Source organism: Lactuca sativa, chromosome 5 (assembly GCF_002870075.4).
Source record: "Lactuca sativa cultivar Salinas chromosome 5, Lsat_Salinas_v11, whole genome shotgun sequence".
In the NCBI taxonomy this organism is placed as follows: domain Eukaryota; kingdom Viridiplantae; phylum Streptophyta; class Magnoliopsida; order Asterales; family Asteraceae; genus Lactuca; species Lactuca sativa.
This window is the reverse complement of record NC_056627.2, coordinates 272,639,545-272,655,628: the sequence shown is the minus strand read 5'-3', so window position 1 is coordinate 272,655,628 and position 16,084 is coordinate 272,639,545. Positions and strand designations below refer to the sequence as shown.

General features: G+C 32.8%; 2 protein-coding genes across 2 annotated transcripts; both read left to right on the top strand.

Moving 5' to 3' along the window:
- The first annotated feature begins 582 nt into the window (after positions 1–582).
- Positions 583–3,777, top strand: LOC111918670 (acetyl-CoA acetyltransferase, cytosolic 1). Its single transcript, XM_023914300.2, has 13 exons — positions 583–744; positions 1,040–1,108; positions 1,366–1,464; positions 1,559–1,732; positions 1,818–1,923; positions 2,024–2,162; positions 2,250–2,327; positions 2,415–2,480; positions 2,574–2,659; positions 2,896–3,106; positions 3,188–3,229; positions 3,324–3,410; positions 3,536–3,777. The coding sequence occupies exons 2-13, from the start codon at positions 1,060–1,062 to the stop codon at positions 3,623–3,625; spliced, it is 1,227 nt and encodes a 408-aa protein (XP_023770068.1). The 5' UTR covers positions 583–744; positions 1,040–1,059; the 3' UTR covers positions 3,626–3,777.
- A 6,763-nt stretch (positions 3,778–10,540) lies between these two features.
- On the top strand, positions 10,541–11,680 carry LOC111918669 (protein NOI4). The gene is made up of 3 exons (XM_023914299.3): positions 10,541–10,702; positions 11,061–11,252; positions 11,448–11,680. The coding sequence occupies exons 1-3, from the start codon at positions 10,697–10,699 to the stop codon at positions 11,472–11,474; spliced, it is 225 nt and encodes a 74-aa protein (XP_023770067.1). The 5' UTR covers positions 10,541–10,696; the 3' UTR covers positions 11,475–11,680.
- The last annotated feature ends 4,404 nt before the right edge of the window (positions 11,681–16,084 follow it).

Below are 16,084 nucleotides of genomic sequence, written 5' to 3'. Positions count from 1 at the left end.
CCACGCCATCTGTTTCTTTTCTTTGACTTCCATAGAATTGAACAAAAGTGTAACTTAGTTTGACTTTTTTAGAGAAAATTTTAGCTTCGGCGGGTTTTCTTGAACAAACAAAACATGACTTATGTTTTTTGAACGGTTTGGAAACTTCATTGGGCTCGTAAGTCATTTCCCATATTTTATCTATAAGAAGTTAAATTAAAACGAAATTGTAGCTAAAACAAACACAATAAAACGATCAAAAAGATGGCAAATTACCCAAAATTTATTCAAATATGTAACAAATTATGAATTGGTTTACAAAAAATCGCTTACCACTAGAATTTTATCTGGCTATTTATTAAACTAAGAGAAATTGTATATAAATCAGTCTATTCCGACCAAATTCATTCCGTCTATTTTTGTGATAGACGTAAGTTGTTGTAATTGAAAAATGGATCTGTATACAAAAAGTAGAAAGAAGACAAAAAAATTAATATTATAAAAAGATCCGAGTGAGTGTTGGGTCAAATTCGGAGTGTAGTCAACAAGTCAATAAGGTCGGGTTGTTTAGTTAAGCTTAAAAAATTAAAGAAGCAGGCAGGCTGCGATCCTCTATGGCTCCTAGCAGCCTATTTTCTGCATCCTCTCTCCCTGTATATATAAGCGTCATCACTCCGATTTCCTAGTAACATCCCTCTCTGTTTGCTATCTCAAACATTTATCTACAAACACTGCTATCAGTCGCAGACCACTTCAAATCCGAAGGTATGGTTTTATATCCCTTCAATTCATGTTAAACTTGTTATACTCTCTGTTTTCGTATAAAGATTCGGATTTAAGTTAGCAATTAGTTGTTTGTATATAGATCTAGTGTCGGATGCTTATTGATTTTGGTTGGTTTGATCGAGTACCTTCGATTTATGTATCTGATTATAAGCATTTCATCATTTTACTATCATGATTTTAATGCGTTAGAGTGATTATTCTGTTGAATGATACGAGTACAGTGGTTAAAATTGTATAGTTGTTTTTGATTTTCGTTTTTCTTTTGAACGAACAGATATCCGATTACATATCGATATGGCTCCAGCTGCTGCAACCAATGGTTCAGATTCGATAAAACCTAGAGGTATTTTAATATTGCTGCATCTGCATGTATATTCTTATTGGAATTCTTGTCCTATGGAATACTTTATTAGATTGTTCATGAATAGATTCCTTTTTCTGTTCTCTGAAAAAGAATAATAAAATATTAACCCTCACAACTGATTTCTTCATTCTTCACAATTTTTGAACTATATGTAGATCTATCTATTTATTTTTTATATTCTCTTCAAGATTTCATTCTTAATATCTTCGATACTAATCTCTCAATCTACACTACAGATGTGTGTATTGTTGGTGTTGCACGTACACCACTCGGTGGGTTTCTTGGTTCTCTTTCATCTTTACCCGCGACAAAACTTGGATCCATAGCAATCGAAAGTAAGTTTCCTTTCATTTCTTTATAAAATCCAAAACATATTATATTGTGTATTGCATACTGAATTCTATTTTTGCTTTTCTTGTAAAAATTCAGGCGCTTTAAAGAGAGCAAATGTTGATCCATCACTTGTACAAGAAGTTATTTTTGGAAATGTTCTTGGTGCAAATTTAGGGCAGGGTCCCGCCAGGCAAGCGGCATTAGGTGCAGGAATCCCTAATACTGTTGTCAGCACCACAGTCAACAAAGTTTGTGCATCAGGGATGAAAGGTATGTGATTTTAAAATATGATCTTTATTCATTTTTGAGATTAAATTGTGGAAAAATTTATATATTTTGTTTTTGGTAATTGCAGCAACTATGTTGGCAGCACAAAGCATCCAATTGGGAATAAATGATGTTGTTGTGGCTGGTGGCATGGAAAGCATGTCTAATGTCCCCAAATACATTTCAGAAGCAAGGTGAATGTTACCTTTAAATTTAATCATTTTATTTTCTTAAATTTTGTTTTCATTATAATAAGGGCTTACAGAAAAAGGTGGAAACTGTTTTGAATTTCAGGAAAGGATCTAAATTTGGACATGACACTCTTGTTGATGGAATCTTGAAAGACGGGTTGTGGGATGTTTTCAATGATTTTAAAATGGGAAATGCTGCTGAAATATGCGCTGATATGTATGAACTTACAAGAGAGCATCAGGTATAATATATTTAAACTTTTTTTTCTATTCTTGAATTCACCATCTTTTAGTTCAAAAAAATATTTATGATTAACTGATACATGCAGGATGACTATGCTATTCAAAGTTTTGAGCGTGGTATTGCTGCCCGAGATAGTGGTGCCTTTGATTGGGAAATTACTCCTGTAAGATTTAAAACTAATTTTACTAAAAAAAATGGATGCTAAGAGTTTTTAAATTTTATGCTAATGGCGATGTATGGAACTTTACAGGTTGAAGTTCCTGGGCCAAGAGGAAGACCATCAACAATTGTAGACAAGGATGACGATTTATCAAAGGTGTTGTGTTGTAGCTATATCATATAATCTATTTAATTCGCCTTTTATGGTTGAAATTATTATTTAATTAAATCTGAATTCATTTTCTTTCAGTTTGATCCTGCTAAATTGAGGAAACTTCGCCCAGCTTTCAAGGAAAGCGGTGGTAGTGTCACCGCCGGCAATTCCTCTGGCATAAAGTAAGCCACGTTTGTGGATCGAGAGATTAGTTTATGTGATTGTAACAATTTATCATACAGTATAATTTCTCCCTAGAGGAATGTAGTTTTTTCTTCTGTTTTGGAGTTTTCCAAGTATATTATTCTTGTGTTCAGATTTCTGTATTGTTTTTTCATTGGGCGGGTTGTTAGGGATCTTTGAGGCCATTTTTGCAACATATTTGTGTTAATAAGGAAGATGTTGTCTGTTATGACAGTGATGGTGCTGCTGCACTTGTGTTGGTTAGTGGAGAGAAGGCACTTGAGCTTGGGTTGAAAGTGATTGCTAAGGTTTCCGGATATGCTGATGCTGAACAGGCACCTGAGCTGTTCACAACTTCTCCAGCTCTTGCTATACCCAAGGCCATTTCAAGAGCTGGATTAGAAGCTTCTCAAATAGATTTCTATGAAATCAACGAAGCATTTGCAGTAAGCATCCCGCTTTAATCTAGCTAATCTAGATTATACCTACTTTTTACAAATCTTAATTCTTTCATGTGGGGATTACAGGCTGTGGCTCTTGCAAACCAAAAACTGCTCAATTTGGATTCCGTAAGTATTAAGACTTACAAAAAAATGAATCGCATATTTGTTATATTATTGCTTGATTGCATTAATAATATTTGGGTGTTCTACTTTCTTCCAGGCAAAGCTTAACGTACATGGTGGTGGTGTGTCGTTAGGGCATCCTCTAGGTTGCAGTGGTGCACGTATCTTGGTCACACTATTGGGGGTACGTTTGTTCACAATTGTTTCATATACAGTGTCAGTGTCCCACATCAGCTAGACACAGTCTCATCTGTCTTTATATAAATATTTAAGGTGGTTTTAATGGTGGGCTATATAATTAATATACAGGTTTTGAAGACTAAAGGTGGGAAATATGGAGCAGCGGGTGTGTGCAATGGAGGAGGAGGTGCATCGGCGTTTGTTCTAGAGCTTGTTTGAAATCTTGCCAGACGAATGTTGTTCTTTTTCGGTTGTTTGTTTAAGTTATTGATTTTTTTTTTGCACTATTAAGAGTTATTCCAAGAGATAAATAAGCGTGTATGTAGTTGAATTTTAGATAAATAAAAATATGTTGGCAGTTGCTTGTTTAATTGTTGTGCATTGCTCTTTGCTGTTTGTGAGATGACATTTTTAAAGAACTTGGCATTTAACAAAATACAAACTCTGGTACAAGGTAAATTGGAAGATGTTACAAATTTGAATGAAAAGCAAAATGTTTGTTTATTTAGACGACATAAACAAAGTTATTTTATTTATTTTGAAATAGAATATAGGTATTTACATCAATTTGATCATACCATATTGTAAAACATGTGTATCCAGCGATTTACACGTTTGAATGCATCTCTGGTGACAGTATTTAGGATCTTCGTGGTACAAGAGATTTGGTGATATCTTTTTAGTTAGATATTTAACAATCTATTTCTGTAATAATGAGAATAGTAATAATAATAGAACTTTATTTTATTGAAAATGATTGATCTTCATAATTCATGATAATTTTATTGAACAAGCATCGAAAGTAGACTCAAGTTTCAATATTTATTTTTTTCCAGAATTTTTTTTTTTTTTTTAATTTTCATTAAAACATAAAAGTTTTACATAGATTGCTAACCCTTTTTGAACGATGAAACTAATTCTTTTAAAAACAACTCCATAGATCTTAAGGTCATAACATTACTATGCATGACCCGTTGAACTCTATTGAGGAACTCCACAACATCTGGCGTAACGAAATTGAAAGTATCAAACACGAAAGATATAAGCGTGTATTGATTTTCTTTGCACGTTTTCTCATGTTTTACCACTTTGCATGAAAAAAGTTTTAAAACAACATGACCCACAATGAAAAAACACAAGACCAGAAACCTCTATTAGGATCACATAGGTTCACACTTATGCTTGCTTCCTTCCTAACAATTTTTGAAAGAGTTTTATTTTACAATACTTATTTATTTATATAAGCTAACTATTCTAATCTGAACCTATGTTGATGTTATATTATGATATAAAGCCTTCGATTAATGGTCGAACGATTATAAGATTATTAGGAAAATGCCATAATGTCACTCTTAACAAAACAAACATAATAAGTCGTTTTCTATCTTAAGTGGACTTTAAAAGGTCGTTTACTTTTCTTTTAATTAATATATTTTCAAAATATGATATATATTTTTGCAGTCAAATGAAAAACCGATCGATTTAGACGTTACACAAGCATCATTTTCTAAAGACCAAATTTCAGAAATCATCCTTGTAGTTTAGAAAATATCACAATTTTAGTCCAAGTTTTCAACTTGTATCATATGAGTCCTTGTGCTTTATAGTTTTTGCAATGTGAGTGTAGCCCACTAATCCTACCTAAATCGAGCCATTAAGGAGACACACATATCTTCCACGTGAGAGTATTTTCGTCTAACTCATGCCTTCTTTTTCCGTGGTTTGTACGTACTGCAATTAGAGTGTCAATTACGGTCTACTTTTTATTACATACCCGTAAATGACAGTTAATAAAACCCAAGAACCCCTTAAATCTCTTACATCAAGTGACGAGGCACATTAACCCTAACCAACTTGTGTTTCTTTGACGACCATTATCTGAAGAACAATTTTCTTAAGCTAACACTTTTTACAAAATGCCTCCTACAATATGGATCCATCATGAAAGTGCACCTATAATGGATCCCAAAACTGACTATAATAAATGAATTTAGTTTTTTGATTTATGCTTAAAAATATTGACGCACACCATTTTTTGAATAATCACTTTCTTTTATCATGTGTATATGTCATGGGGGGAAGGGGGGGGGGGGGGGGGGGGGGAGTTCATTGATAATCCATGGACTAGATACATTAAAGGTATGAGTAGTTATGTTGATTTCATCGACATAGATAAATTTTCAATACATGATTTAAATGTCATGGTTTATGAGTTAGGATATGTCACATGTAAGACTAAATGATTTACTACTACTTTCTAATACATGATACCTATATGGATTATAGTCTACTCCTACCAGGTAATGATCAAGATGTCATTGTGGTGTCAAGGTACATTGATCATAACAAGGAAATAAGTGTGTTTAATGACCATGGGAGGACTTTACCATACAAATATTTTAAGTCGCGGGGTAAAGTCATTTTAGAGTAAATTCAAGTATAAGGGTCACCATAAAATGTTACAAATAGAAAACATAGTAAGAAAACAAGGTCTTGTAGTATAAGGTTAAACGTAGAGGATCCGACTGAAACATCTATGCCTATTGTTCTCTATGTATATGTAATATGAAATTTAAAAGTCATAAAGTCATAGTGAGAGTTTAGCTATTGTTGGTCCAAAGGGTGTTAGTTATAGGGTGAAGGTCCAAGGGGTACAAGTTCTAGGAGTAGATGTCTAAAAGGCATTGGTTCTATGGTGGAGGTCTTAGAGGTGTAGGTTTTAGGGTGGAAGTCCAAGAGGTATAGGCTCTAGGGGTGGAGGTCCAAGAGGTATAGACTCTAGAGGTAGAGGTCCAAGGGGTTTAGGTTTTAAGGGTATTGGTAGCTGGTTTACTTGTTCAAGGGGTGTTGGTGCAGTTGGTTCAGGAGGTTTATAGGGTGGTGGTGCAGATGGTTCATGAGGTTCAAAGGGTGGTGATGTAGTGGTGTAGATGGTTCATGAGGTTCAAAGGGTGGTGATGTAGATGGTTCAGGAGGTGTGTGGGGTGGTTAGGAAACCTTCTGATTTATGGTTTATGTTTATATGGTATCTATTGAACAATGGTAGCTTTTATTATGATTTATATGATGAGTTTTGAGCATAACTACATCATATGTGTTCATGCAACCTTAATTGCTTTGGATCTAAGTTTTTCACTAGTTGAACATGCAAATTGAATACCAAAGAAAAACCCTAGATCTAGCATATATAAATCGAAAATTACATAATAAAAGGGTTATGATGTTTACCTTAATAACAAGAACACCTTGTAGATCCTTGACTCTTGAAAGCTTAGTGCCTCAAATGTTGCACCTCTAATGGCTTACAAACACCACTAGCAAGAGGATGAGAGGAGAGAGAGAGGAGGGAATTCTTCAGAATTTCGGCTAGGGTTTGTAGAAAGCAAGCAGTGGTCAAAAATACTAACAGGTGGGGTCTTTATATAGCTGTGGGCTGCTAGGGTTTGCTGGAGGAAACCCTAATTTTCTGCTTCAGGCTTAAGCATCCTATGGACCCTTATTAGGGAGCCTTGGACAAAATCTATAGGGCCTCCCTATATTTTTCGTCTACTCCATTCTAAGGAGTCCAGTAGCCCAGTTTCACAACTATCAATGATTTGCAAAACAGCCCATATTCCTTTAATCAGTTCTTTTAATCCCAAAATTAATTCCAAATTAATTTCCATTTAAATACTAATTAAATAATATGATTTATAATTAATATATTATTTTCATAATACATTAATAAATCAATTTATTATTCCAAATAATAAATTCAACCTCTCTCTCCAAAAGTTATCCTGTCAAGTTGCTAGGGTGAAGGCAACCCAGAAGGACCATGCTACTATCAAATTAAGTACACACCAATTATAGTTATGGGCTTAGACACCCAATCCAACATTATATTGACTAATGGTATCTTTCGTTATGGTTTTATTGACCATTGGTATATTTTGTGGTGGTTTTGTTGAATACTGCTTTCTTTTGTGAAGGCTAGAATAGAGTGCAATGTAATCAATACTTTGTTCACTTGAAAATAATGTAATGATATTTTGTTGACTCTAATTGCATATGCAAAGCAACTATGCTCTTTTTGTTGTATGAAATTTCCTTCGTTTCCTTTGTTTAATGAGTTTAGATTGATTACACATAGTAAAATTACATTGCTCAGTGACATAGCTTATCACTGTGGTAAGTTATTCAAATTACCAGGGCTGTAAAAGTCGCTAGACGGTGGTCAGACAGTCGACTGGGGTTAAAGGACTAATCGGTCTAGGTGGAGATTAACCGGTGCCTAGGCGGAGACCCTTAATTATAATATAATTTATTTTTTTAAAATTAAATATTATTTATATCCTAACAAAATAAGTAAAAAAAAAACCATAAACTTTTGCATATTCAGTCGTCTGAATATTTAAATCATTGTATATAATAATTTTTAGACTATTTCGGGATCTTTTTTTTAACAGTTTAAGTGATCAATCATTATAATTTAGTCATCCAATATCATAAATTTGACTAATTGAGGATTTTTTTTGAAAATTTTGACTGTCTGACTTTTTTACTTGCTTAGACCGCCTATAGACACCCAAGACCGACTCCACCTAACTCGATCGACTAGCACTAATCGTAGACAATAAGAGGCCGCCTAGGTCGATTTTTACATCACTACAAATCACATATACTAAGCTTAAATGCATTTCATTGGTCATTGACATTGCTTTCATTTATTCTTTGACTTTTGTTCTTTGATATTTGAATGTAACTACATCATAAACCCAACAACACTGTATAATGAAATATATTGCCTTTTATTAACATTTTACCAAAATATTACATCATGTTCATGCATTTCAGCCAAAACTTACAAACCAAAAAAAAAAAAAATCTATGTATATGTTTAAAACAAAGTATATGAAAAATAAAATCCAACTCAAAATTAACATACTTTGTATTTCTTAGCTTCAAATAGAACAACTATAAGTGAATCTTGAAGCTTGTGATAAATCTTAAGAACCCATGAATAATTTTCTTCGATATAGGGCACATGGGTGCGTCGACCCACCTTATGAAAGAAAACTTCGATCTGAGATACTAGTAAGACCATAATTGTCAACCTGAATTCTTTGATGTCCCTGAAGTGACCGTTGTTGTAGGACGCCGACATCCATAAAACACCATCTTGTAACATCTGGTTTTTAGGTGTAAGTTTTATGCTTCAATCTTGTGGATTTTTGGTGGCGACAATGTGGTAAATGAGGATCACTACGACATGGCAACATCTTTTGATTCGTGATCTTTTTAAGCGACCACGACGTGGTGACGCCTAAGGATCAAAACCCTAGAAGTAAACCCTAGTCCTCTCCATCACCTCCAAGTGATGAGGTGATAGGGTTTCGTGCACCCCCAACCTCTATCACCTCCAAGTGCCTTGAAGCAAACCCTAATCCCATATCCTCTATTTTTAAGCCTTTTGTGGTGTTATTGTGGTTTTTGAAGAAGCAAAAAGGTGTTCTAGTGCAACCATTCTTCAAGAAAGCTCATCTCTATCCTTTGGTGCATCTTTTGTACTTTTGTAAATCCATAAGCTCTTATATTTTTCATGAAATCTGCTAGATATAGGTTTTTCTGCACATTTCTCATATTTATGTTGGTTTGAGTGGATGGATCCAATAAGTTTGGTAACTTTATTGATCATTGAGGTCCCAAGAAGGTTAGATGCTCCAGATCTAAAGTGTTATGTAGATTTGAGCTCATGCATGGGGTTTTGACCCCATTTCTCTCATTTGGCCTAAGTTGAGTAAAGGACATGCATTGGATATGCATGTCCTCAAAGAAATGATTTTTATGATGCATATGAGTACAATGAAGCTTTCTAGAAGGTATGAGTATATGACTTAATGGATTAAGGGCTTAATTCATTAAGATATTCTAGACATAAACCACGATGTGGTGGTAGAGTTTATCGTGACTGTTTTGTTATGGGATAGCCACGACATGGCTAGTAGTTGGCCACAACGTGGTAGCTTGCTGAGTTGACTTTGACCTTGACCGTCGACTTTTGACCAGTTTGACTTTTAGTCAAACTCGGAGAGGCTTTGAGTGGTGCCATGAGGTTTGATTTATGATTGTTTAGGAGGTTCATGCAACTAATTCTGTGAGATTTTCTAGTAAAGGATTACAACTCGTTAATCATGTGAGTTTCCTCATTATACTATGTAGGGTTAGGTGTCGTATGTGCTTGTTGTCTTTGTGACTCTTGCTATTATGTTGCATGAAAGTTAATGGGGAAGGCCATGGAAACTGTAGAGGTGTTGTAAGACTACAACTAGGCTGTAGCATTCACTTGGGATGAATATGCTCGTTGGTTGAAATAGGTCGTACAAGGGTGATTGTAAGATTATGATGTAACACCATATCACTTGGGATGAAATAGGCTTGTTTGACATAGGTCGTATTTCATGTTTATGGTTATGTATGGTGTATGATATTTCGGGGAACTCACTAAGTTTTGTGCTTACGGTTTAAGTTTTAAATGTTTCAGGTACTTCAGAAAGGGAAAAGAGCCAACTCGATTGTATTGCATTCACCGATGATTTCCGCACTACCAGATTTTGGGATTTACTCTGATATTTTTGTGAAACAATATACTAATGTTTTGGATTACTTGACTTGTGATGTTTATAAGATGGTTTTACTACTTACAATCAAAAATTTTTCTTGGTATTTTTGGAATGTTACACATCTTTTTCAAAATTTTTCAATGGCGGATATGAGAAAGAGCAAACCACCCTCATGTTGAAGACATGTATGTCCCATTACCAACTCAATTTACACGAGGTTAGTAGGCTTTACTCACATTGCAAAAATTGAAAAACACATCTCCACATGAACTCAATTGATATAAATCTAAAAGTTAAACTCAAATTGTGATGTTCACTAAACCACAAGGAGCATCTTGAAACTAGTATTTTCTAAATTTATGTCAATATATCACTTTCTATTTTACATATAGTCGATTCTTATTTTAAATAGTCAAATAAATAGTTTCACCATAGACTAATGGGAATATGATTTTAATCGCGGATAGTTTAGAAATATTCAATAATTAATATGCAAATAACAAAAATAATTAATTTAGACATCCCACAAGCGTCCAGCTGTACCTCGTTCCTACACCTTTCTTCAATCTATGCAAAAGGGGAAAAGAAAAGTTAGGTTTTATAAGATTCTTTCAAAAATCAAAACCTCATTCCATCAAATCAATTCTCTTTACACTTTCTCTTTGCATCATCTCTCTGTGCTTGAATCATGGCGGTATGTTCATCTCTCAATTCGATCATTTTCATTTCAATTTCACCTTTCAATTCTATTTTTATAATTGTAATTTAGTTCGATACTGTTACTCTTTGATTTCACTCCGATACTCGATCATTTTCATTTCAAATTCACTTTTTCATTTTGTCTATATCATTGTAAATTCGCTCGAGACTCGATTGATTTTGCTTGCTTTCATATACGTTCATGTATCCGTTTGAATCATATTTGGTTTGCTTGAGTTTTATATAGAACTAATCTAGCTATCGAAACTTTAATGAACTGTTTCCTCGTCCTATAATCTGGATTTGTGCTTCGATGTAATTACAATGATGTTAGGGTTGTTGTAATTTTACAGGAAGTAGGACAACCACTACCAAAGTTTGGTGAATGGGATGTGAATGACCCTGCATCAGCCGAGGGCTTTACGGTAATTTTCAACAAGGCTAGGAATGAGAAAAAGACAGGCGGAGCAACAGATTCACCGGCTCAAAGTGACTTCACACCCCGTAAATCTGGTGGAGCTTCTTCACTTGGGAAGCCTCAATCTGTAAGCCAATCATGCCTTTCATTTACAATGCTTCAAATATGAAATTAGTCCTTCATTTTTATACCAGATTTTAAATAATACAATACTAATCTTAATATATTTAAACAACAATGATCTGTAGTTGATTTGGTTTTAGATATCAGTTTATGAATTCTTAACTTCATTCTAATGAAACTAATAACCTTTATTGTGCAGAAGAAATGGTTCTGCTTCAAGGCATGAATAAAAAATATAAATATGTGTATAATGGAAGATTATTATTTGTCTTCTTGACCATATATAGATGATGATGTTGTGAACTTAAAAAATACATTTGGCTTTGTTTGGTGTCTTTTCTCTGTGGTATCTCTTGTTTTATTTTTGTTGTCAATAATAAGGTTTTGTTGTATGGTTTATTATTCAATTCATTTCACAATATTTGGTGTTTAGGTTCTTGTTTATTCATGGGTATAGACCTTTTATACTATTACATGCTTAATTGTGGAGTTTAGAAAGAACTACACAAGACTTGGACCAAGTACTAAATTGACAACTATTTCGAAGTAATAATTTATGTCATGACAATATGTAAACATGTTTATATAACATTGTAATAATGTGTAAAATTATGTCTATGATAACCAACTTTTTTTTTTAAACCACGCTCAAAGTATATAATCCTCACAATTTTTTGAGATTAGATAAAGCTTTGAAACCAAGACTTTAAGGGTTAACACTGTTTGGGAAGCATCTTATTTTCATTGTCTTCGAGTTGCCAATAAACCGATTTTATTGCATAAAATAGAAGCAAACTTGGAATAGCATATCATTTTGTAGTTTCTCTTACTCTTTTCGCTAAAGTTTCAAAGTTTGTTATCATTTTGGTTCAAACTATATTTTTTATTTTTTATTTTTTTTACATATTTGCCTAAAATTACTTTTTCTTTACGTATTAGTTTTTTAAGACCTTTTTTACAATGTTTTTGAACTTTTTATTAAAAATACAACTTTTTATACAATCTTTTACACCTTTACAACCTTTTTTTTCAACAATTTTAACTTTTTTACAGCGTTTTTTACAACCATTTTAAATATTTTTGTATGCTTTTGAAATTGTTTACAACCAATACAAAAATAGATTGAAACCCATAGAACCAACCAACATAAAAAATAGATCGACACCCACAAAACTAACTTTGTTGTTCAATCTATTTACAGATCAAATAAGGAAAGAGAAATCATACATATAACATATTGGATAACAAAGTTGTTTGTATGGGTTTCAATTCATTTATTTATTTATTTTTTGAGTTTGTTGGTTCTATGAGATTCCATCTATTTCCATATTCGATCTAGTTTTTGTTTTGATTGTAAAATAATTTAAAAAATGTTCTTAAAAAAGTTTTGAAAGCTTCTAAAAACATTGTAAAAATGATTAAAAAAAAGTTGTAAAAAAACTTTAAAATGTTGAAAACAAAAGTTGTAAAAAGTGATTTTTTTTATAATATAGTTTAAAAGGTTGAAGTTGTAAAAAACTATAACTTTATTTTATATTGTAACTTTATTTTATATAAAAATTAAATTCCGCAAAGCGCAAAGTCAAGCATGGAATGCAATAAATGAAAATAAATTTAAAGATCTAGAATTGATTTTTGAAAATACAAAATGAAATCCATGAAAAGAATGATATGAAAAATGTATAATAGGTAAAATGATATATGTACAAGGTCGAATTTTGCATCGAACATAAAAGCCATATATACATGCATAATACATGGTCGATTCTAAGGATTCAAATGCCAACGAGGTGCAAAAAACAGCTCTTAGCCCCTAACGTGAGACGAATTAAATTATATAAACTGAAGTTTTTTTTAAAACGACGACAAGTTTTAGAAATCTGATTTTCTCATATGAAAGTGTGAGTCATAATTTGTTTAGATCAACTTATCTTAAATCATAGATGGATATTTTATCAAACACTTTGTGAATAACAAGAAGATATAACTTCTACTCAAAGTGAAAGGGCATAAGTTTCAGAAATCTATTTTTTTTCATGAGGCAAATACTATAAAAGTTCATGAGTTTTAAAAAATTATCGGTTTTACCTTTGGTGCTTCTTGGATTTATTAAAGCCTCAGATTATGTTTAATGGGTTCATTTATTGCATTTATTAGGTTTTACCTATTTTTGCTGGTTACCCTCATTTGAAAAAAAATCTGACATCAAGCAGGGATAAAGTTTATGACTTGCATCAAAAAGTAGCAAAATCACAAATTTATAAAAGAAAAACAAGATGGTTTGCTAATGCTAGGAAACAACGATGACAAGATGGGTAATCCGTACTTCATCACTTGGAAATAAAATGAGTTACAATGTAATTTTGGATGTAAGATTGGTTATGTCAAAACCTCAAGCATTTACCTATATATGAAGTGATCCAAGACAAACATTGTTGAGTTAAAACTTACGACAATCCCAATTTATCTACTGATCAAGGAAACATCCAAAAATTAGTTAACCCAGACCAATAAATTAATCATCGGAATAACATTGTTATTCACCACAAAATTAAAATTGATAAAACCATTAGAAACACGTCTCAAGCCTAAGAGGAAAGAATTGTTCATAATAATCAAATCAACAGAGATCAGATTCATGAGATGTTAAATTTGATATAGCATCTAACTGTAAAGATGATCAATCGAAGCATATAGTTCTTGTACTCAGACGACATTGATATTAATAACGAAACTGCAAGAGGTACAAAATACTATGATATTGTCACCTAGGTTCTGTTGGTGATTTAATATCATCAATATTATTTAAGTGTAATAGGATTAAATTTGTTGACCAAAAGTGATCTTGTTGAATATTGAACAAGTTAGGATGTTATTCAAGTTTTCAAGATTTAAAGTACACTGTTATTTAGGGGCGAATACCCTAAAAGAACGGAGGTCCGGGGGTAGTGCCCATGGGAGCGAGGTCCAAGGGTGGGTAGTTTTGATGACCCTTTTCCGTGAGATCGGTTTTATGTCAAGTTTGGTAGTTTTGATGACAGTTTGTAACTGTCTTATGATGGTTTTCAGACAGGAATCATATAACCATTTTTTGGTCATTTTCTGGTATATATTTTTGTAGAACATTTCACATACATTCTCTGATTTCGTATCTCTGAATTTCATCTAATTGAGTGTTCGATATATATCATCAAAATACTTCAATTTGATAGTGAATCACGACTTTCAGAGAATCCAAGCAATCTGTTCATCCCCTATTTCTAACTGGTTCTTGATCGAACCAAGAACGATGGTATCCGGAAGGGAACTGATTTGTACACAACAAATTTTCTCTATACACAACAATTTATGCTTTAAATTGTTGTATTGTACAACTATATAAAGCATATATTGTTGTGTAAGGCAAAAAACTGTTGTGTACAAATCACTTCCCTATCTGAATCGGAATCATGACCCTAGCAACGAGATCATATATTTGAAGTGCCGAAATGTATAACATATTAAAAAAATGGTCCCCTGAAATTTTACGCCCTAATCAAGCCCATCTTGCCCCTACCCTACGTACATCGGCCATGGCACCATATTTAGCATGGGTCCAAAACCATGCATCGCCCAAACCATGAAACTATCAAACGAACCTTTTTTTTTCATCTCATCTTCTCTTATTTTCTATTATTTATATCTGTAATACATGGATAAGACTGGGCATGACATAACCATAACTGAACCAGACATAACAAAACTAAATAAATTATTTGTGTTGTGTTTGGTACGACGATGCATGAACGAAACAGCAGTAAAATTACCACATCTTTCCTATAATTAAACACTTTTCTAGGGTTTTTTTTAATAGTAATAATTACTAGATACATGTTTTATTTAACATATACGTATATATAAATTCAACCTAGAAAGTTTTAGATTCTATTTGGAAACTAAAAATACGAACCATGATATTTAGGAATATTTTATAATAATTATTAAGAAATAAAAAAAACAAGTTTTCTTTGCTTTGGTATAAATTGTGAAGGAGCAGGAGGGTATTTGAGTTTTAATGTTCTTGTCAACCTTTGTTCCAATATTTTTAGTCCTAAAATTTGGGATTTGGTCTTTCTTTCCATTCAATTTTAGTTCCTTCCTAACCAAATGTTATGTCTACCAATTTTGTTCTATTATGTCCGGTCTCACTTATCAAATGCTACCTTAAAGATCCTAACTCTCTTATTCTATGTACTAACTTACTTACATGTACTTACGTACAAACGTTTAAAGATGCTAACAAGTCTAATGCAATGGAAAAGAATATCATGCACTTATCTGTAATAAAACATGGGTCTTTGTGCGTGACCTAGCGATGTGGACATTATTTAATTGCATTTGGCTGTTTAATAAAAAAGCAAAATGAAGATGGCTCCCTAGCTTGCTATAAAGATAGGCTTGTTGCTAACGGCCGTAACTAACAATTAGGTAAGGCTGAGCATAAGTCGGTTTTCCGATAAAATCAAACTCAAACTAAAAAATTGGGTTTTCAGCTTTGAACATGTTAAGTTTGGTTTTCGGTTTTAGGGTTGTGTTTTTCAGTTTTTTTTTGTTCAACGGGTTGTTGGATTTTGGGTTCTAACCCGTTTTCCGCCTATTATAAAGAAAATGAAACAAATTCAAGCCAAATTTAACACCAAATATGCCAAATAGTTTAAAGAAAGATTAAAACGATCAAGTTTACAACGAAAACACAATCAAAAGTATATTGCTAAAAGTTTAACACGAACAAAAAAACTTAAAGATACAATTCAACAACCCAATAAAAATGCCAAATTGACGTAAGCCCTATAAGTT

What these genes read in the sequence shown, in the direction of transcription:
- LOC111918670 (XM_023914300.2), top strand. Translation starts at nt 1,060, where the DNA reads ATGGCTCCAGCTGCTGCAACCAATGGTTCAGATTCGATAAAACCTAGA. An exon ending in AGATTCGATAAAACCTAGAG is followed by an intron (nt 1,109 to 1,365) that starts GTATTTTAATAT and finishes TCTACACTACAG; the next exon opens with ATGTGTGTATTGTTGGTGTT. An exon ending in AACTGCTCAATTTGGATTCC is followed by an intron (nt 3,230 to 3,323) that starts GTAAGTATTAAG and finishes ACTTTCTTCCAG; the next exon opens with GCAAAGCTTAACGTACATGG.
- LOC111918669 (XM_023914299.3), top strand. An exon ending in CACTTGGGAAGCCTCAATCT is followed by an intron (nt 11,253 to 11,447) that starts GTAAGCCAATCA and finishes TTTATTGTGCAG; the next exon opens with AAGAAATGGTTCTGCTTCAA.